This window comes from Mauremys mutica, chromosome 9 (assembly GCF_020497125.1).
Source record: "Mauremys mutica isolate MM-2020 ecotype Southern chromosome 9, ASM2049712v1, whole genome shotgun sequence".
In the NCBI taxonomy this organism is placed as follows: Eukaryota; Metazoa; Chordata; order Testudines; family Geoemydidae; genus Mauremys; species Mauremys mutica.
This window is the reverse complement of record NC_059080.1, coordinates 81,231,393-81,252,821: the sequence shown is the minus strand read 5'-3', so window position 1 is coordinate 81,252,821 and position 21,429 is coordinate 81,231,393. Positions and strand designations below refer to the sequence as shown.

Below are 21,429 nucleotides of genomic sequence, written 5' to 3'. Positions count from 1 at the left end.
GGACTGCCCCCGCCCTCCATGACGGCGGCAATTCGGTGCACTGCTTGGGGGCAAAACAACAGGGACTGTCGCCCCTTGCAGAATGCCGCCCCAAGCACCAGCTTGGGATGCTGGTGCCTGGAGCCGGCCCTGGTTCTTAAGTGAACTAATTTGAGCCTTTCATAAATAAATGTGGGTTGAATACTGCACCTGATATGGAATTAGAACATTTTTATAATGAAAGTATTTGCTTAGGGCAGCGGTTCTCAACCGGGGTACACAGAGGTCTTCCACGGGGTACATCAACTCATCTATAGATTTGCCTAGTTTTACAACAGGCTACATAAAAAGCACTAGCCAAGGCAGTACAAACTAAAATTTTATACAGATGACTTGTTGATACTGCTCTCTATATTATACACTGAAATGTAAGTACAATATTTATATTCCAATTGATTTATTTTATAATTATATGGTAAAAATGAGAAAGTCAGCAATTTTTCAGTAATTGTGTGCTGTGACACTTCTGTATTTTTATGTCTGATTTTGTAAGCAAGTAGTTTTTAAGTGAGGTGAAACTTGGGGGGTAGGCAAGACACATCTGACTCCCAAAAGGGGTACAGTCATCTGGAAAGGTTGAGAGCCACTGGGTTAGGGTACAGAAAAATGACTTTTTAATAATAGTAACCATGAGTCTCAGCTTTTTAGATTAGCAGAGTTTTGTCTGTCTCCTTGGAGACTACAATCTGCACCAACTGATTTTCTGAATGTAAATTAATTAGTCTTCTGATAAAAATTTAAGACTCAGCTATCCAATGCCTAACATAAGAATTTAAAGTGATTTGATACACCTGAGAACTTTTGGGAGCAATCCAGCTTTGGCAGAGGGTGAACTAGATGACTCAGAGGTTTTTTCCTCTGTAATTTGCATGATTCAATGAGAAACTCTGGAGCACGCCAAAGGTTCAAACCTGTTCTCAGTCACAGGTAAATTGAATTAGATTATCTTAAACCAATCTGGGAGGCAAGGACCTGGGTGGAAGCTGTAACCATGAAGTCCAAATGATGACAGTTTGGTGAGTGCGCCGAGGCCAGCCACACTTGAAAGGGTCTGAGGTGCAGTCTCGCATGCTGTATCACATATGTGCACGAGGCCATATGAGCCAATAGTCTGAGGCAGAAACGGCTTGTTGTGATGGGGGTGGACCTTGATCAGCGATATCAGAGATGACATTATCTGGAAGCAAGCCTCTCAGAGGAAGGCTCTGGCCCAGGTGGAATCAAACACTGCACCAGTGAACTCTATCCTCTGAATGGGGATGAGTGTTGACTTCTGCTTGTTTATCAGCAGGTCCAGTGCTTGGAAAGTAGCTTAGACCAGGTGGAGGCCGGCCCTCACCTGGGCCTTGGACCATCCCTTGATCATCCAGTCATTGAGGTAAGGGAACACTTGCACTCCTCACCTTCTGAGGAAGGCTGCCATCACTGCCATGCATTTCATGAATACCTAAGGGGCTGCCGACAGGCCAAAGGGGAGGATGGTGAACTGGTAATGGGTTTGGTTCGTGACAAAACTGAGAAATCTTCTGTGGCCCCAAAATATGGAGATATGAAAATAGGCATCTTTTAAGTCGAGGATGACATACCGGTCCCCTGGATCCAGGAAGGGAATAACAGAGGCTAGGGAGACCATGTGGAACTTCAGTTTCTTGAGATAACTGTTAAGGAAACATAGGTCTAGGATGGGTCTGAGACCCCCGCTTGGCCTTCAGGATTAGGAAATAAAGGGAGTAAAACCCTTTCCATTTCAAGCTCTGAGGTACCTCCTCCATGGCCCCTACCCGGAAGAGGGCTTGTGCCTCCTGGTCTAAAAGCGGCTCATGAGAAGGGTCCCCAAAGAGGGACAGGGAAGAGGGATGGAAATAAACTGGAGTGTGTAATCTTCCTCCACTGTACTCAGTACCTAGCGGTCTGAGGTGATGAGGGACCATGTTGTGCTGAAGCAGGAGAAACGGTCTGAAAACAAAAGGGGGCAGGATTCAGTGCAGGAACTGGTATAATGCCCTCAGGCACTCCATCAAAAGTTCTGCTTGGAGCTTCCCAAGTATCTTTGAGGGCCCAGTAGCTGAAGCATATGGGAGCAGTTGTCTGGGTTTTGCTTCTTAAACAAGTCCTAGCACAGTGGTGGAGCTGAGAAGCGAACCAGTTGATGAAGCCTGAAGTGTTTCATCGAAGACACCAAGCATAGAAACCCAGGGACTTGATGGTGGCTCTAGAATCCTTCAGGCTGTGAAGCTTTGCATCCATTTGTTAAGAGAAGAGAGAAGTACCTTCAAATGGAAGGCCCTGGATGGACTGTTGGACCTCTGTTGGCAGAGGTGTGGATTGGAGCCAAGAATATCTGCACATGACCACTGTAGACACCATGAATCTAGATGCCAAATCTGCCACATCCAGGGTAGCCTGTAGGGAGGCCCTGGCTACATTTTCCTTTGTCCACCAGCTCATAGAACTCCTGTCTTGACTCCTGGGGATCAGAGTCCTTCAACATCAAATTCCAAACATTAAAATTGTATCTCCCCAGCAATGCCTGTTGGTTGGAGATGCAGAGTGGTAGACACCCTGTAGAATAAGCCTTTCTGCCAAAAAGGTCTAGTCTCTTTGCATCCTTTGGTTTACTGGTCACTCCTTGCTAACCCTGTCTGTCCCTCTCATTGGCCTCAGAGACCACTAGGGACCCTGGATGGGGGTGGGAGTACAAGTACCCACAGCCTTCAGTGGGAACAAAGTGCTTCTTTTCAATCCTTTTTGTGATAGGAGGCAGGGAGGATGGGGATTGCCACAGGGCTTTAACCAGTCGTATAATGGCCTCATTGAGAGGGAGGATCACTTTTGAGGGGTCCACAGTGTTCAAAATATCCACCAGGCTGTGGGAGGATTCTTTGACTACTTCCACTTCCAGCCCAAGTTTCAAGGCCACTCTTTTCAACAGCTCCTGGTGAGCTGCGAAGTCATTGTGAGGGGGGATACGCATGCCCCAGACACTGCCTCATCCAGGGATGAAGAAGAGGAGGCCTGCACTGGCAGGGGGTCCTCCTCTTCTCCTTCTGCACCGACCAGGTCCATAGAGCTACGTCCTAAGGCTCGATACTGGGCTCAATACAGGAGTGCAGATTGGGTGCCAGTCATAGGGACAGGGCCCTCTTCTTTCTGAGGCTATGGAGTATGAGCATTTGGAAGAGGGCCCTTGTATCGGGGACTCCCTCATGCATTCCAAAATGGTCATTGTATCTGCATAGGCCAGTGCCCACTGTGCCAAGTACTCAGTGGTACCCCTGCGCTTGGATCCACCAACTGGGGGGTAGGGCTGCTTGGGGGTGGAAACTGGCAACAGTTCCTCAAGTGGGAATAAAACCCCACTTCTGAGTCTGACAATGGGCCATCCTCCAGAGACCCTGGAGGGGCAGTACCCATCTGTGCCAGGGAACACTGCCAAGGTGGGAAGACTTGCGTACAGGCGAACAGGGATGGTTTCCCTCTAGATGGTACCAAGGAGGCCGGTACTGAACAGGAGTCCGAGACCACATGCTCCCTTTTGCTCCCCAGCACCACTGCTGCCACCTGTTGTACTGCTGGCGGTGGCTATTGATAGAACCAGCAGCTCTCTGGCCACAATGAACACCTCCAAGGTTAATGGCACATGATCCTGCTGGTGCTACATTGCCCCTCTGGTGCTGAGGAAAGGTCCAGGACTTGACTCCACAGAGCCTGCATACGAGGTGGAGTCGACGGTGTCACCCTCAGAGCAGGGGCAGAGGAGTGACCAGACTCAGGTCACACTCCCCTGCGCTCCCTGTGCTTGGCTCTCTTCAGAGTTGGGAAATGTCCCCTCTTGGCCAGCTGCTTCTGATGTTTCTTCTTTAGCACCAGTGAAGGAGAACGGTGCTGAGAGACTCTCACAGAGGGAGGAACATGCCACTCTGATGCTGAGCTACTGGGTGCCCAGTCGAGCCAGCTCAGCTCTGATGAGGGACAGAGCGCTGCCTCCGTCAGGAGGGACATCAAACTGGCCTCCCTGTGGTTCTTCATATGGGGCTTGAAGTCCTGACAGATCTGGCAGTGGTCCTTGATATGAGTCTCTCCCAGGCACTTCAGACAACTGAAGTGTGGGTCACTCACAGGCATGGGCTTGTGCAGGAGGCACAGGACTTGAAACCTAGGGACTGGGGCATACCCTGGCATCAGTAGCAGATGAAACTCCATTATCAGGGCGAGATACGCCAGCTAGCTATGTACAACTGAGCTACAACAGTCCAAACAAGGAGGATTTAACTCAGGATTTCTGATGATTCCTGTTTCCAATCAATCTGGAAATACCCCAGGAATGGCCTCCTCCAGTATCTTGGCAGTTCTGGTTAAGGAAGAGGGTGGGGGGCGGGGGAGTTAAAATTTCAGAACTTTTAGGTTGAGTTCTAGCTGCATATCCTGACATTCTCTGGAATCCTATATAACTGTGCATGTTAGAAGGAATTTCTTCTCTCTGCTGTGACTGGATAACTATTTATTTCAAATGTTATTTCAAATGTTTCAAAAGCGAGCAAGCAAAGGATAATTTTATTTACTTGTGGTACTAACAGTGAGAATATTGGGGAAAACATGAATAAATAAGGAATAGGAATCAGGAATGACCGTGGGTTTGTATTTTTTCCCCAAGGAAGTTTAACATGCATTGTGCATGCCAGATATTGCAGAACTGACAGATGGCTCAACAGATGCTGTGGGATAGAAGATGCTTACTAGGTGAACCATTAAAAAAAAGTACATGAAAAGAGTAAACACCACACCATTCATAGTCAAATCCCTCCCTCAAGCCTCCCTTCTTCAGAAATCTTGCCTGATACCCTAGGGTTGTAGAATGCTGTAGAGGAACTATAATTCGGCTGATGCTAATATTGCAGATTGTCTTTAATGGTTCAAGTGGAATCATTTACTTTTCTATCTATAGATATATACAAGCTGTCATTAGAGGCATAGAAGGGGTTGTGAAAACATTCTGGTGCACTCTATGCTAGCAATCCTTCCTACGCAGTTAATCTGTTCTATGGTGTAGATGCATGTATCCTTCTAGAGAATGAACTTGTAGGTTCAGGCAGGAATTCCCTCCACTCCATGCAAGGCACTGCACAATTGGCCTACTGCATTCCATGAAATCACTTTGGATCCACTGAGGGCAGCAGCTTAATGACATTTTGGCTTCAGACAGACAGGTCTTGGAGAATATAACACAGACCGGTCAGGAACTTCTTCTCTGAGCCTGTCCTCATTAGATAAGTCTGTTTACTTAGGTCTGTACTGTAAGAGGTCATTGGCCACACTGCAGAGTAATGGAAAGGCCTCTCTTAACTGGTTTATTGGGACAATGACTCATGCTCTTTAAAGAGACATTGTCAGATGGAACAGTAGAGTAGGAATGCAGAGTAGCCTTGTCTCACAGGGATGAAGTGGCATTAACAATGGGTCTCTTTCTTTTAAGAGCAACGAAGAGTCCTGTGGCATCTTATAGACTAACAGAAGTATTGGAGCATAAGCTTTCGTGGGTGAATACCTACTTCATCAGACGCAGATCCAGACTAACACGGCTACCCTTCTGATACTTTCTTTTAAGAGTATGTATTTTCTTAGATATGGCAGGAGGAAGGATAACTTTCCAGCTTCATTCTGACCACCATGAAGCCCTTGTTTTCAGTGAAGGTTAAGTCCAGCAGGAAGGAGAGAGAATGAGTTAAATCCCAAAGGAAAATCTTGTTTTGAAGTCCCATGGGGTTACACACTTATCAGATTCTGGCCTAACAGCTGAGCTCTGCTTCTTACAGTTGAGGCTGAGGGTTGCAGATTACATGAGATAACCGTGATGAGAAGTTTGGCATGAGAGACAGAGACACAGTCAGAATGGATGGTGTGACCTCACCACAAGAGCATCATTTATTTGTTTTCCACTTAGACTTCTCTGGTTTTCAACCACTTTTTACACCTCCCATGGGAAAACTAAACCAAGTTGAGGGGTACAATTAACCTAAGGAAAATTCTCGTACACAGCATGCTGCTAAACACTCATGCTGCTCATCCTCTGAGTCAGAATATAACTGGAGAAGTAGAGCCTCAAGATCATTTGTGTCAGGATTAAAAATTCTGCAACTCTATTGGTTTCTTATGCCAGTTCAGGTGTGAGGTAGGTGATAATCCATCTACGTAGAGACTAACCCTGTCCACTGAGGGATACTAATGCTTTAATGTTTTAATATGGCTAAATATAAATGTGTACATCTAAGAACAAAGAATATAGGCCATATTTACAGGATGGGGGACTCTTTCCTGGGAAGCAGTGACCCTGAAAAAGATTTGGGCATCATGGTAGATAATCAGCTGAACATGAGCTCCCAATGCCATGTTGTGGTCAAAAGAGCTAATGCAATCCTGTGTCGTATCAACCAGGCAAGGTACTAACAAACTTCAACAGGACTTTATTTTTAAAGCGGAAGCCTCTTTACCAAGCTGCTGCTGCACCCTCTGTAACTCTCACTCTGCCTCCTCAACTCCTCCCCACTCCTTCCTGTTTCCTGTCCTTTCAGACTCCCAACAGCCAGTGCTCCCAGTTCTAATAATCACAAGCAACATCTAAACACCACATCCTGGGATGCGTAAATAGGGGAATCTCGAGTTGGAGTAGAGAGGTTATTTTACCTCTGTATTTGGCACTGGGGTGACTGCTGCTGGAATACTGTGTCCAGTTCAGGTGTCCACATTTCAAGGAGAGGGTTCAGAGAAGAGTCACAAGAATGATTAAAGGGCAAGAACACAAGCCTTATAGTGACAAATTCAAGGAGCTCAATCTATTCAGCTTAACGAAAAGAAGATTAAGGGGTGACTGGATTACAGTCTGTTAGTACCTACATGGGGAACAAATATTAGATAATGGGCTCTTCATTGTAACACAGAAAGGTATAATATAATCCCAGGTCTGAAAGTTGAATCTAGACATATTCAGACTGAAAATAAAGGATAATTTTTTTTTTTAACAGTGAGCATAATTAACCACTGGAACAAGGTTTGTGATGGATTCTCCATCACTGACAATTTTTAAATCAAGACTGGTTGTTTTTCTAAAAGATCTGCTCTAGGAATTATTTTGGGGAAGTTCTATGTCTTCCATTATACAGGAAGTCAGACTACCTGATCACAATGGTCTCTTCTGGCCTTGGAATCTACTAATCTATGAAACACTCAAGGACTGCTCTTGCAGAATTGTTAAATGGATGAATTACTAATTTGGTTGTAGAGGTTTTGTACTCTGTAGCAGAGTTGAATGAAGAAATCACAGTGAACATCTTGTCTATTCACCTATTTTCTGTTTGCAAGTTGTTGTCAAACAGGTTACAATGCTCTCAAATTCAATAATTATTCAGAATTACTTGCAGAAATTTTTGTCTATAGCTCATTCAAACAGTTCATTGGAAATATTCAAAATTTTAGTTGAGTTGCTTAGTTTTGTGTGGATACATAGACCATATAATGTTCCATTATTATTTCTTATTTGTATTGGGGTAGCACCCAGGAGTCCCAGTCATGGGCCAAGACCTTACTCTGGTAGATGCTGTGCCTATGCTGAATGAACATAACTCTTAGAATCAGGTTTCTGGCTTGTCATGTTTACAACTTCAGAATTCACTTCCCAAGAATCTTCTCCAACATTCACTTAAAATTTGTTATTTGCACGAACATCATGACCCAGTAAACCCATTTCTTAGACTATTCCCAGAAAGTGAACACACACAAAAAGCACAAACACGGTCAAAGAGAATTTATTTAGAAGAGTGAAGCAAATAGTCATAGCAAAGTTTTGCAATATTTGCCCATGTCTGCTGTGCTCTAATTTAGGCCACGTTGGTTGGTGAATTGTTCTTAGAAGAACAGGTTCTTTTCGGAGCTAGGCCCAGATACTTTCTAAATACAGTCAACAACAATAACAGTGACTCAGAAAATCACTTGTGGTTTCTTCTTCTGCTCAATAAAAAACATGAAGGCCATAAGTGAGAGCAGCCATAACATGCTTACACATAAAATACTCTCTACACTGTTTTATATTGTAATTGACTGAGCAAAAAGGTTATTTCTCCCTCCAAGATACAATACGTCATGTTTTTTTTACCTTATCACCTATTAGTAAATCTCCCCGTGTCTTAAAATCTCAGGCCAATCTCCTAATCCTCTAGCTGCAGGGAGTTGTCTGTCAGTGTAACACTAATGTAATCTACCCAGAGTTCAAACTGGAGCCTATCTTAATTAACAAATGGGCTTCAAAACCTCTGAATTTCAAGCTAACAATTTAAAACAGGGTTATCAAATTCCTGGGCTGTTTAATGTAGTTATTCTACCACCCATGACAGAATCAGATTCTGCAGATGGCAAGGTTTGTTTGTTTTTAATTAAGTTTTTAGTTCTAATGATCGAGAAGATAATATTCTGAATTGGAATCTGTGTAGGGTTTCGACATTAGGTTGAAAAACACCTGACATCTAAGAGAAGTGTCAACAGTCCCCATTCAATAAGGTGCTAACTCTGAAGTTTAATTATAATTCAAAGGCCAGATTTTCAGATGACTGCATTCCTGATATACATATCTAATTACAATAATTGTGCATGCAAACAGGCAACTGAACAAAGGGCTGGAATAGCAGTCATTTCCCCCCACTGAATGTAACAGTGACTTTGTCAACTATGGACTTGTTGGGACTAGGATTTAAAAGTGTGATGTCAGCTAACACATGCTAACAAACATGTTCTAAAAGTCTAGCACAGACAAGGCACACTGCTTTAATGCATGCTAAACTGGTCAAGACAAAGCTGAGGCTTCCCCTAGCATTGAAGAGAGGGTACCTTGCACACACTAGACTTTAAAAACATGTTTGTTAGAAGATGTTATCTAACATCACACCTTTAAATTCTAGTCTAGACAAGGCCTAGAAGGGCCATACTCTACCCTTGAGCTTCTACCAACCTCCATTTATCATCTGTGGTAGCTCACAGTGGTAGGAGCTTGGTCACAAACAATGTAGCTCCAGCCCATGGATCATAATTAAAAATATAATTTATCCTAGCTTTACCCATGATGCCTCCCCTATATTAAGCGCTGCATTCCAGATCATACTATCTAGTAATTCAAGCCAGCACCACTGATCACCCTGAGAAATTTTTTTTTTAATCGGTCCTCGTCCTGCACTATAGAAGTCAATAAGAGTTTTGCCACCGGTTTCAATGGGAGCAGAATCATGTCCTTTATGAGCAGAAGACAAGAGAAGAATTTCAGCTATCTACTGCCCAGAAAATTTGCAATCTAGTTGATCTTGTTTTAAAATAAGAATGAAGTTATGGCATTGAGCTATACAGCATTCCCTCACTGAGGGCCAATTTTTGAACCCCTTATTTCCATTAGCAAGGAGGTACTTGCTTGAGTACTGCCACTGAAGTCAATGGGAATTACTACTCATCAATGGCAGTGAAGCATTCACAAACTGGCCCTAAGATGGGCGCCTCAGGAACCATTTTAAACTTCATATCACAGGCACATCCTGAAAACATAAACAGGGCAGAAGATTTATTACATTATAGGACGGGACAGGCAGATTTCATTAGGCATGAAGTTCGGCACAAGATTCAAACACAAATTCATATCAGGTGTGTTTGATGAAATCAGAAAAAGGACATAAACTTGGGGAAATGAACAGCATTAAAGAGACATGAATGCATTTAGAATAAGTGTAAATATTAAGGACTCCAAGGTCTCAAGAGTGAGGTGTTTTATACTGAATCTGCCCCACCTGAATACTTAGTAAATAGATTTTCATTTTCCACCATGATTGGTACAAACCTTTTATCCAGAATCAATCACATTAAAATCTTTTGTTAAAGCTCTCACTAACCTTCCATGGGGGTATTATTGTCTGGTCGATTTGCAAAGACAACATCCACATACTCGAGCTGCAGTCTCTGGAGAGAAGCCTTTAATCCTAGAAGCAACAAGAAAAAAAAAAGAATATACGCCATTAGAAATTGCCAGAATGAAGTTTGGAACACATCACAAAAGAGGTAACAGTTCCGACATATGACAGTACTGGACTATTCTAAAATGTATACTGGAGATGGATGATGATGTCTCATGTCTGCTCAGCCACATTAAAAAATATCAAAAAGTTTGGCTTCATGCAGAATTCATAGCCCTCCACAAGAATTTTTTTTAATTACACTCAAATTTGGATTGGAAAAGACACCATCCTAGTGAGCCTGTCAATTGGCAGCCTCCAGGGACAGAGTTCACTGATGTTGTTTCAGAGTTAATCTAATCAAAATCCTGTCAGAGAATATTTTTGCATCACCCTATGGCACATTACATTGGTATGGTTCCAAATAATTAAGCCCTGCCACTCCAGGGGCTTTCCAGAAATGAAAACCCAGGGGAGAGGAATCATGACATTGTTATATATTTATGATTACTAAGACTATTACAACCCTGAAAAAATGTGATACCGAACAGGCTTCTTCTACCAAGTTAAATAGAATTTACCCTCTATTTGCAAAAGTTATCCAGCAAACTGCAACAAGCTAAACTCATAATGTTGCACAAAAAGCCAGGCTACAGGCTTGTGGCCACTTAGTCCTGGGAGCCAGAAGAGTTGGGGTCTATTCCTGACTCCTACAGATTTATTATGTGTCAGGACAAAGTCACTTTCTGTATCTCAATTTCCTCATTTATAAAATGGGAATTACATTAATGCTTACTGACTTCACACGAGTGCTGTGAGGCTTAATTCATTATATAAGGGCTTGGCTACACTTGCGAGTTACAGCACAATAAAGGAGCCCCGGGTGCACTAGCTCACTATCTGTCCACACTGGCAAGGCACGTAGAGTGCTCCGACTCTGCGGCTACAGCGCTGCTGGTACTCCACCTCAGTGAGAGGAATAACGTTTGCTGCGCCTTGGCTCCAATGCCCAGGCGCCAGTGTGAATGAGGTATTGCATTACTGCGCTCTGATCGGCCTCTGGAAACATCCCATAATCCCCTTAAGTCAAGTGGCCACTATTGTCATTGTTTTGAACTTGCTGTAGGAATGCTGTAGGAATGCGGATATGCCCTTTCAAAGCTCCATTTCTGACAGCTTGCTGCTTATCTGCTCCGGGACAAAGGAATGCTGCTTGCTGTGAGTGAGTGAGAGAGAGGCGGGGAGGGGAGGGTTCTGAACTTACAAGACAGCATGCTGACACACTCTCAGCCTCCCCAAAAACCCATTCTCTCTCCCTCCACATACACACAACATAGTGTACTGTAATGCTACATTTATTTTAAATTGTTTAATCCCCTTCCTTGCCCCTCCCCCCCCAAAAAGAGGACTAGAACCTCGGTTGATGTAAACTGGCTTATTTCCAGAGGGCTAAATCCCCAGCTGGTGTAAATCAGAGCTACACCAGCTATAAACAAAAGTTACAGGGTGTTTATAATGACACGATTATAACAACAATTCAGAAAACAGATAAAATATATATTTCCAGAGAACTAGTGCACTATATTTTTTAATGGAGAACCGGGCTCATTTAAATTAGTTATAAAAAGTGAACGATCATTTTGTAAGCACCTGAGAAAACTGCATCCCTCTGCTACAAATCACAGCACTTGTCTTGTTGGAAAATGTTTTAGAAATCTTTCCGGTAGTTGTACAGTGAAGGCCTCTTGTCAAGCTTCATAGATAAAACCCTCTGTTCGTGACACCTCGCACAGGCACACTGTACCTCTAATTAAAGTAGAACTACCACTGGCTATTGCTGATATAGTATATCATGGAATGCACAGCTCTACAATATTCAAAGAGAACTTGAACTATCTGTCGCTGGGGGCTCTCCACTTGTTAATTTTAATTCCACATGAAGGTTAGAGGTCCTTTTCCTTTCTTTTTCTTTTGTGCCTAAAATGATCAGTATCTTAACTGTAACAAGGCAAAAGGTTTGCAGTGAACAATTCATTAAATGTATTTAGCCTTTTTTCTGCTTGTGAACTATCTGCAAACAGGTTTAGTGGAAGAATGGTTCACACAAATGTATTTCAGCTTGCGCATTGGTGGCAAATAATTTGCCACAACTACTACTTCACATTTTCTCCTCATAATTTGCTATGCATGCTGTGTATAATAAACCAGAACAAAACCCTAGATCCAGCTACAGTAACTCCTCCCTTAACATTGTAGTTATGTTCCTGAAAAATACTACTTTAAGTGAAACAATGTTAAGCAAATCCAATTTCCCCATAAGAATTAATGTAAATGGGGGGGTTAGGTTCCAGGGAAATGCTATTTGCCTGACAAAAGACTATATTTTATGTGTATATATATATATATATATATATATATATATATATATACACATATACACACACACACACGCACCGTATAAGTTTTAAACAAACAATTTAATACTGTACACAGCAATGATGATTGTGAAGCTTGGTTTAGGTGGTGAAGTCAGAGGGTGGGATATTTTCCCAGGGAATGCCTTACTGCTAAATGATGAACTTGCACTCGGCTGAGCCCTCAAGGGTTAATACATTGTTATTAATGTAGCCTCACACTCTACAAGGCAGAACAAATGGAGGGAGGGGAGACAGCATGGCAGAGAGAGACAAAGACACACACCGTGTGTGAGAGAGAGAGACGCGCATTTCCCCTTTAATTATGCTGACCCCACTCTAAGTACACTGCCTTTTTAAGTAGATCAGCAAGTTGAGACAGCAGCTGCTGCCAGCAAGTTCCCTCCATCCTGAGCCCTGTCATGTTCCCCCCGCCCCACACTGTGGAGATGGGGGGCAGGAGCGTAGGGGGGGACACCTTGACATTAGCACCCCTACCCCCACCCCCGCACAGCAAGCAGGAGGATCCCGGGAGCAACTCCAAGGCAAAGGGCAGGAGCAGCACATGGCAGTGGGGGGAGGGACAGTTGAACTGCCCAGCAACTGATAGCCTGCTGGGCAGCTGCTGCACAGGGAACTTAGGGGAGCGGGGAGCTGATGGGGGGCTGCCGGTCCACCCTGGTTCCAAATCTCACCACTTGTTCCAACTGGCTGCTCTTCCTGCAAGCAGTGGACAAAGCAGGCGGCTGCCAAACAACAATATAAGGGAGCATTGTGGAACTTTAAACAAGGACGTTCTGTAATTGATCAGCAATGAGGCTTGAGCCCATCTCTATAGCACAGTATATTATTACTATGCATAATTAATATTTGTAGGTCTGAACTTTTCTTTTTCTAACCTGCTTTATTTTTTACACTAGCAATGTTTTGGATCAAATGTGAATACACCTAGAAGAATGGGGCATACATTTTAACAGCTTTTGCCATAGCTACCAGACACAATTAGGTTTTATCTCATATGTGAGAGGCAAGACTAATCATCTCCGAGATTCACAACTCAATAAAAAGTATTTCATTTTTCACCATGCCTGTAATTTTCAATGATTGCAAAATAAAATGTACTCAAGTAGTATCTTTTTCATATGGAATTTGATATTGAAATTTAACAGGGACCATATCATTTAGCAAAGAGCTTCCTTGTGTAATGATGCACACCAAACATTTCTCTGTGGGAATCTGAAAGCTTTTATTTTAGCACATAGTGCATGGAATTCTTAGCTTTAGAATAAGCGGGCTGACATAGAGCACATAATTTTGTAGCAGTATAAAGAACATATCATACAAATTCCTTTCAAAACAGAAGACAGAAGCAGGTCAAATAGCCACAAGAAACGGGTGGTTTGAAATCCCTTTGTGTAATGTATGGACACAGATACAGGGGCAGATTCTTTCTTGCTGTAATGTAGAAGGAGCCTTCCTTCCCGTAAGCTCTCTCTCCCCACCCTTCACGACGGCACCAAACACAATAGCAGCTCTGTGCTCTGGGAAGTACAGAATTGTGGGGCTCTGGCTGTATTGCATTCCTTGCAATAACTTGCAGAGGTGAGGGACCAGTCTGCACTGGGAGTGCCTCCACATGCAGGGGAAGTGTACACATTGCATTGTACCTCTGTGGTCAGGAACTACCCAGAGGGATTTCATCTCTCTTAGCTATTTGACCTGCTTCTGCTTTCTCTTGTGAATGGAATTTGTATTGCATATTCTTTATACTGCAATGAAATTATATGTTATACACCTAATCTGCTTACTCTAAAGCACAAGGACACCATGTGCTGGGTGCTAAAATATAATCAGCAGTTTTTGGCATGTACTGTTAAGCAGCCAAGCTCTGCTGTATTGTCCTTGCTTAATTTCCATATCAAACTCTATAACAAAAATGCACTTCTTGAAGCACTATCCTCCCACATACTCTCCCCGGAGTGGCAAGAAGGCTCAGGGAGCTTAACATGGGGCTGAGCTTGTCTGGCACAATCTGATCCTTAAGATTTTGGTACATTATATGAAGATCTCGAAAGCCAAATCTGCAGAAACTTCAACCAGCCTCAGCACCCATAATTGTGTATTGCCCAAGTATTTATCCAAACTCAATTTTGTACATACAGATAAGTATTATTATTATTAAACATGTATATTGCAAGAGCACAGAGACGCCAACTGGGCTGCCCATTGTGCAAGGCACTGTCCAGACATGTGCACGTATTCAAGGGATGAGGCATGCAAGCCAAAAACCTGGCCACATAATTTTGGGCATTAAAAGTTAGAGGCTGGTTTTAAACGTTTGGCTTCTACGGGCCATCTCATCTACTCTCACACTTCAGTCCCATAAACAGACCAAACCCATTTGGTCTATTTAATGTTTCAGCTCCTCTTCTGCATGCCCCTCCAACATTCTTCTTTCAGGTGACTCAGAGCAATGCTATCACCTCCTCCTCTCCAAGACTTGCATCCTACTGAACTATTGGTATTAACTCAATCACTCCCTTCCTCAATTTTCTCTTTTTACTAACTTATTCATTTTCCTTTTATGATCTGTACTCAGGGTTTTAAATCAAAGGGCTTCCAATATTGCTTCAAGAATGCTTTTAAGATGACAATTTTGGATGAAATCATAAACCTTTCCAAGAAGCTGCATTCTCCCTATAGGAAGTTTGCAGCTGAGACTGCTCACACTTAATATGATGGAATTGAGTCTGGATTTTCTTCTGTGTTCTATAGGCACATTATATACAAAAACCACATTAAATACATTCAGATCAGCTGTCAGCCCCACCCCCTTAGGTCACCCACCATCCAGAGAGACTCAAAAGGTGATGGGGGTGGCAACTGGCTGGACTGGGTTTGCTGGGGTTTCCCAGGGTGTATGCCAGGGACTCCTTGCCCCTCCTGATTAATCATAGCTCAGCTTGGTAGTGTGCTGCTAGTGGTATGAAACCCTCTTATACAGGCTGGACGGGAGGGAGGAGCTGCCCCTGTATTTAGACTGAGCGGGAGAAGAGCAAAAGAGAACAGAGGCATTCAGAAGGAGGTGAAGTAGTACAGACAGAGGAGAAATGGGAAGAATACATATATGAGAAATGGAACAAATGATAAGAACAATGGAGAATAAAAGAAAAATTTCAAAAGAGATTATGGGTCAGATCCTCAGCTGGTGTAAATCATCAGAGCTCTGGAGACTTCAATGGAGTAACATTCACCAACCGGGGTCTTGCCCACAGATTTTAAACTTTTTCAAATACACAAAACCAAGAGGAGTTCTTTGTTTCGGTTTGTGTGCTCAGGTCCTCCTCTCTCAAGTTCTCCCTCTCTCCTTTATGCTTCTCTTCTTTCAGTAAAGAGGTCTGTAGAACACAGATTCTTCCCAGACATTTTTGCCATATCCGGTCATTTTTGCCATTTTATTGAACAGATCAGGTGAAAGGACATTTATCTAGCATGATCAAAATCCCCAGCCAGTAAACAGCCAACAAGAGGCGACAAAAGGATAATTTAAAACTCAGTCGGACTTCACAAGTGCAAATATTGGGGCTGATCCCATTGAACTCCTATTCATTTGATAAAGAATAGGATTGGGCATATTCTCAAGAACAATGTTTTAAACCTCCAGCAGTCTGCACAAGGCAAGCAATACAGGGAGATAGGTGGTGTAATTAATGAGGGGTTCAGGTGAGCAATATCCCTGAAAAAACTGTATACAATAATATATGTCACAGATTGCTGAATGGATTTGTTTAACAAGTCAATGGTTAAAAAGCAGATGTTGTAGATATAAAGTATTTGAAGTTTCTTGTCTGCATTGCATTTCTTCACCCCTTGTGCAGAGATCCAGCATGAGGCCCTCTGCTCCACTTAGGCCTCCGAACTGGGACGCACAAAAGGTTGGCTGTCTGAGCAGCTGCAGTGGGGTGCCTGAACAGCCCCAGCTTGCCACAAACTGATCTCCACATCAAGCAATGGAACCGGCATGGAAGATCAATTTGGGGGAGGCCAGCACAGGGGGGGGGCTGTGGATCCACATTTATGTCCCAATGCCCAAAACAACCATGGAGGGACTATGGCTGCTTTTCCAACCCACAGTTTGGAGAAGCAGCTCTGCACACTGGCCCAGGTTGTGACATGAATTTCACCTCTCTTCATCCTCACACTCCATCTGCACTGTGTCCGAATACCTGGGCTTCATGCAAGTGGAGTGAATCTCATCTTTGTTGTGATTAATATGAACAAAAGTATTGTCAATGTTAGGCCTCAAACTTCCGGAAGCTTCAGAAAGCAAGCCTTGCAGAATTAAACTGAAACTTGTGGTCAGGATGTGCTGCAACCAGATAACACTTTAGGCTGACTCATATGTATTGAGATAATCTATTCACCCGTGCATAACTTATAAAATCCACATTGACCACATTTGAGGCAATTGGCTACATGGAGATAAGTTATACACCCGCGCATAACTTATAAAATCGAAGCAACCACGCTAACCACACTAAAAATTTGGCCCACCCTGATTGGATGGTCTGTTTTAAAACACAGCCGACAGATAAGATAAAAAGTACGAAGGCACAGGACTAAAGCTGTGTGTTTCGGTCATAAGGGAAACCTGACCCACACCCCCTGAACCGAAGGGACATGTACTTCTCGACTGTCTGTACCTGGCCAGTGCGGAAAACGGCCAACTGAAGGGTAATGTATTTTTGGATGAATGCAGGGTAAGATTATAGAGTCAAGAAGTCTGGTTGCTCAAGCTGAATTGATCTCAAGTTGTATCAATACTATAGTGTTAAGACTAGTAGTAAGTACTCAATGAATAACTTTACATGTACTTGTGCTTGTCTTCAGTATAATTTGCCATTTATATTAATCCTTATTCAGGGCTGGTCTTTAATCTTTCTTTTCTTATGTTGTCTGTGTTGACTTTATAGCCGGAGGTCATTAAAAACCTTTTTTGAGGAATAATTAGTAGTTTTAATTTCTCTTATACAGGCATTACTCAACCTCTGTGTTGGGTGGTGGGAAGTAGCGATCACCCAGGGCGCAACTAGAGCCCTGATGCGTGTCCCCTTCTTCTCTGCATTGTTGTTTTTTTTCCTTATTCAAGATGCTCCTTAAGCCAGATGGATTCTTGGAATGGATAAGGCACATTTACAGCACATACCTTCAATGATGTGTTTTCTTGAAAGTCCCCTTTCTGTTTCAGCTCTGCAAAGGTAAAATTACTATTAGTGTGGGTGTTATTATTATTATAACACTCCTAAAGAACTGATGTTCTTAGATTTGCTAATTTTATATTCCAGTCAGAACAAGCTTTAGATGTTTGAGAAATTAAAAAATGAGAACTCAAATAACAGAGCTACCCTTCACTGGAGAAGAAACAACCAAATTCCAGAGACAATAGCATCCAGAAGCAACAACATTCATACTAATAATACCCAGTAACATTCATCCTTTCTATAGTAATGTACAACCTGACATGCAATTTATCATTCTTTTAGAAGTAGGAGAATGCAGTGATTAAGTTTCCTTGGAAGATGAAGCAAAACCCAATACAAGCTTCAATTAAATGTGATGGACTAGGATTTGATCTAATCCCCTGTCCTAACTGGTCTCCTATGCTTTCCCCTCAAATGTAGACATACTGTCAGTTTTATGAACTACAACAAAGTAATTAATATGGGCTTTCAGAGATGCCTTATTCAGACAAAACTCCACTTGACGAGTCAATAGGAATTTTACTTGAGTAAGGACTGCAGGATCAGGCCCAGAGTTATTAAACGATGACATAGTCTCATCGTGTATTGTATATACTGTAGACATCCCACTTCTAAGGAAAAACTACAAGAAATTACATTCATTTTGTGTGGCCCATATTTCAAATCTAAACTAGATTTAGAGACAATATAACATTTTATAATCTTCCTTGCAGACCGTTTAATTTTGTATGTGTTTGCAACATATCAACCATATTTTGAGTCTGAAGCAAAGCAATGGCACAATAAAGTAAAACAAGACCATTACTATAAATCTACAGTACTCAAATGCATAGCATTCTCTTATTTATATCCAGAGTCTGCTGGAGAAGCCAAAACCTATATCCTACCTCTCCAGCTTCAGAATTTATGGTAAATAACCTCAGTGAAATGACAAAATCATTTTCTTCTTTTATACAACATGTCCAAAGAAAAACTCCCAGTTCCACAGGTTGCAGTTTTTAATAAATTATGATAAGGAGTAAATTTTACATTTTTTCTGAGACATTCTGATAGCCTTTGATTTCAGTGTGTTTCAAAATACACTGTGCAGATCAGATTGGAAGAAAGGCAGACAGACAGAAAGATTGTACAGAGTTTGAAAAGCAAAACTCGTTAAATCTCTTTAAATAATTTAACCAATAATTCAAACACTGGTAAAACACCAGAAGTAAATTCAGCCAGTAAAATTTGTGCTTCAAGCCCACAACAGAGGGAAAACTCTCTTTCATTTAGCTCAACACTAAGAAAGAAATGGCCCATTTTTATCTCAAACAAGATGGTTTTTTTATCTGAGCTCACTGCAGGGAGTGATCTTAACTCAAACCCACAGGTCAGGCAGATATTTTTAACACTGTGTTAAATAAAATGCTATCGTGTTGGCAGGATTGGGCGGCTTTTCTCTTGTGGAGTATTATGCTGGTTGCGTGCCTTCTGATTTCACCCATGTTTTGGAAATGGGAGTTTAAGAGACTGCACTTGAACAATCTAAATGAATTATCTTGCATCAAAAGAGTGCAGCTGGGTTATTCCTTTTGGTGCCATTTGCTAGGATCTAATGCCAGGTTGATATCTTTGTTGAGCACTGACTTCTTTAAAAGTCTTCTTCAAATGAACACGAATTAGCCCCAAGATTTCACTAACCTGTATATAACTTGGTTGCCTTAAAGGGATAAAGCCATGCGGAATCAAACTGTATTATCTATAACCATACAATTATAAAACTTACTTTCCACCCCAGTAGAGTTTTGTTGTTATGACCAGACTGGACCTCCTATACATAAAAAAGAAAAAGTATGTTGCAATTTTGTTTTTAACAGGCATATAGAGTAGAAATCAAAGCAAAAACCCACCCTCTTTAGATGTTGTACTACTCCTAAAGTGGCAATTTCTTTTTATTCACAGCTAAAGCAGTCATAAGGTTTGTCTTCAAAGGAGACCCTCAATTCAAGGTTCTTAACTTTGTCCTGCAGGACAATGCGTAACTATGGATCTACGTTCTGATTGCTTCTAGTGAATAACTATACACTTTCTTATACCAGTCCAAGTGTAGATCATCAAACTTTCATTGTCTGATCAATGATGCAGTACAACCATGTTACCTTGCAAACAAAATGTGGACCCTAAAATAAATAAGGAAGGTAGCTTCTGTACTCTGAGGTATAAGCAAAGTTAGTATTTTCCTGCAGATTTAGGGGCCAATTCTCCTCTCACAACTGTGTAAATCAGCTGCAACTCCATTGAAATCAATGGAGTTAACTAGTGTGAAAGTGATGGTAATGAGAGGAAAATCAGAGCTGCTCAGTTCAGCATTTAACTCTTCCAGAAAAACAAAACATATTAGTCATTGTTTTAAAGGCTCAATTCTAGAGCTCACAGATAAGGGATTTATGAAATCACATGCTCTGCTATAGCTGCTGCTAAGCACTTAGAGCCCACACTGATTAATGATAAACATCAAACTATTCTGGCAATCTCAATAATGCTGCTGTGTTAAGAGAAAAGTGTAGAAAACGTCACCAAAGGCATCTGATGTAAATTACTGTTATGAAACTACTTCAATGAGAAGCAGTATGAATATTGTTATATTGACCTTGAGATATTAAAACCAAAAGAATGATCCATTTGCTAGGTTTGTCTCTAGATTCCAATGTATTACTAAAACAAAGATCTACTGGCTGGAAAATACTTTGCTGTATACTACAGAACCTTTGTCAACCCCTCTCCAAGGGCCTGACCCAATGGCTATTAGTCAATAGAAAGACTGCCAATGATTTAAATGAACATTGAACAGGACCCAGTATTTTGTTCTGACTTCAATCAGCTGCAGGACCACAGCAATGAAGATTAAACAAAATATGTTTCATAGTTTAAAATGAAGAAACTTAAGGAAATAATACAGCCAGTGTTAGACACACTTGCTCACAGTGAATTCCATTAAATATGCACACACAGAATGTACCGTTGAACAAAACAGTCCCACTACATTTACAAGCCTGAACATTTTGGGGGCAAGTTTCCAAGAACAGGGATTTGCTCCTGATGAAGTCAATGAGATTTCTGCCACTGACTTAAAAAAGAACAGGTTCTGACCTTATCCCTAGGGGACAGATTTGTAACTCCCTTGGGAGTTAGGCATCCAAATATCTTTACAAATCTGCCCCGGGTGCCTATGTTGAATATATTCAAAGGGGCAAAAACATGTAGCAGTGTGTGGGCTTAGGCATCCTTTTAGAAAATGTCCCCATTTTTGTTAAGATACTCTAAAATTAAAATAATTTTTATTCACTCCTAAAATGCTGCATAGATCCTGAAGAGATATTCATGATATTGAGCAGCTACAGGATTTTTTTATCTGTACTTTGCACTTTGTTCTGCAGCACACTGAGTCTCTATTGAATAATCATCCCACTAAAGGATACGTATATCTGATGTGTTTAAAAATGGGATGCCATTGGGATAATTCCTTAGTGGAGGGATGAACAGGACAGATTGTGGAGATCTTTAAAGATTATGTAAATGCCACTTAAACTATACAAACATGCTAGTGTACACACAGGAATAAATCATTTAAATTAAGTCTAATCTCATATGAGGTATCCAAAAAGAAATCCCATCATGCTTTCTAACTCTTTATATATAACATTACATGAAAAAAAACCAAACATTGCTAAGATTGCAAAGTCAAGCCGTCTCAAGCCA

The 21,429-nt window shown here is 41.8% G+C and overlaps 1 protein-coding gene across 5 annotated transcripts in view; it reads right to left on the bottom strand.

Annotated features, from left to right (window-relative positions):
- Window positions 1-21,429, bottom strand: part of KCNAB1 (potassium voltage-gated channel subfamily A regulatory beta subunit 1) — a 263,905-nt gene that overhangs the window by 26,824 nt on the left and 215,652 nt on the right. For all 5 annotated transcript variants that reach the window (XM_045030793.1, XM_045030794.1, XM_045030789.1 and 2 more), the window contains 3 exons: window positions 19,457-19,501; window positions 17,637-17,680; window positions 9,957-10,043 (listed from right to left, as the gene is read on the bottom strand). In XM_045030793.1, the coding sequence (XP_044886728.1) occupies window positions 9,957-10,043; window positions 17,637-17,680; window positions 19,457-19,501 (176 nt within the window). The remainder of the gene's footprint in view (window positions 1-9,956; window positions 10,044-17,636; window positions 17,681-19,456; window positions 19,502-21,429) is intronic.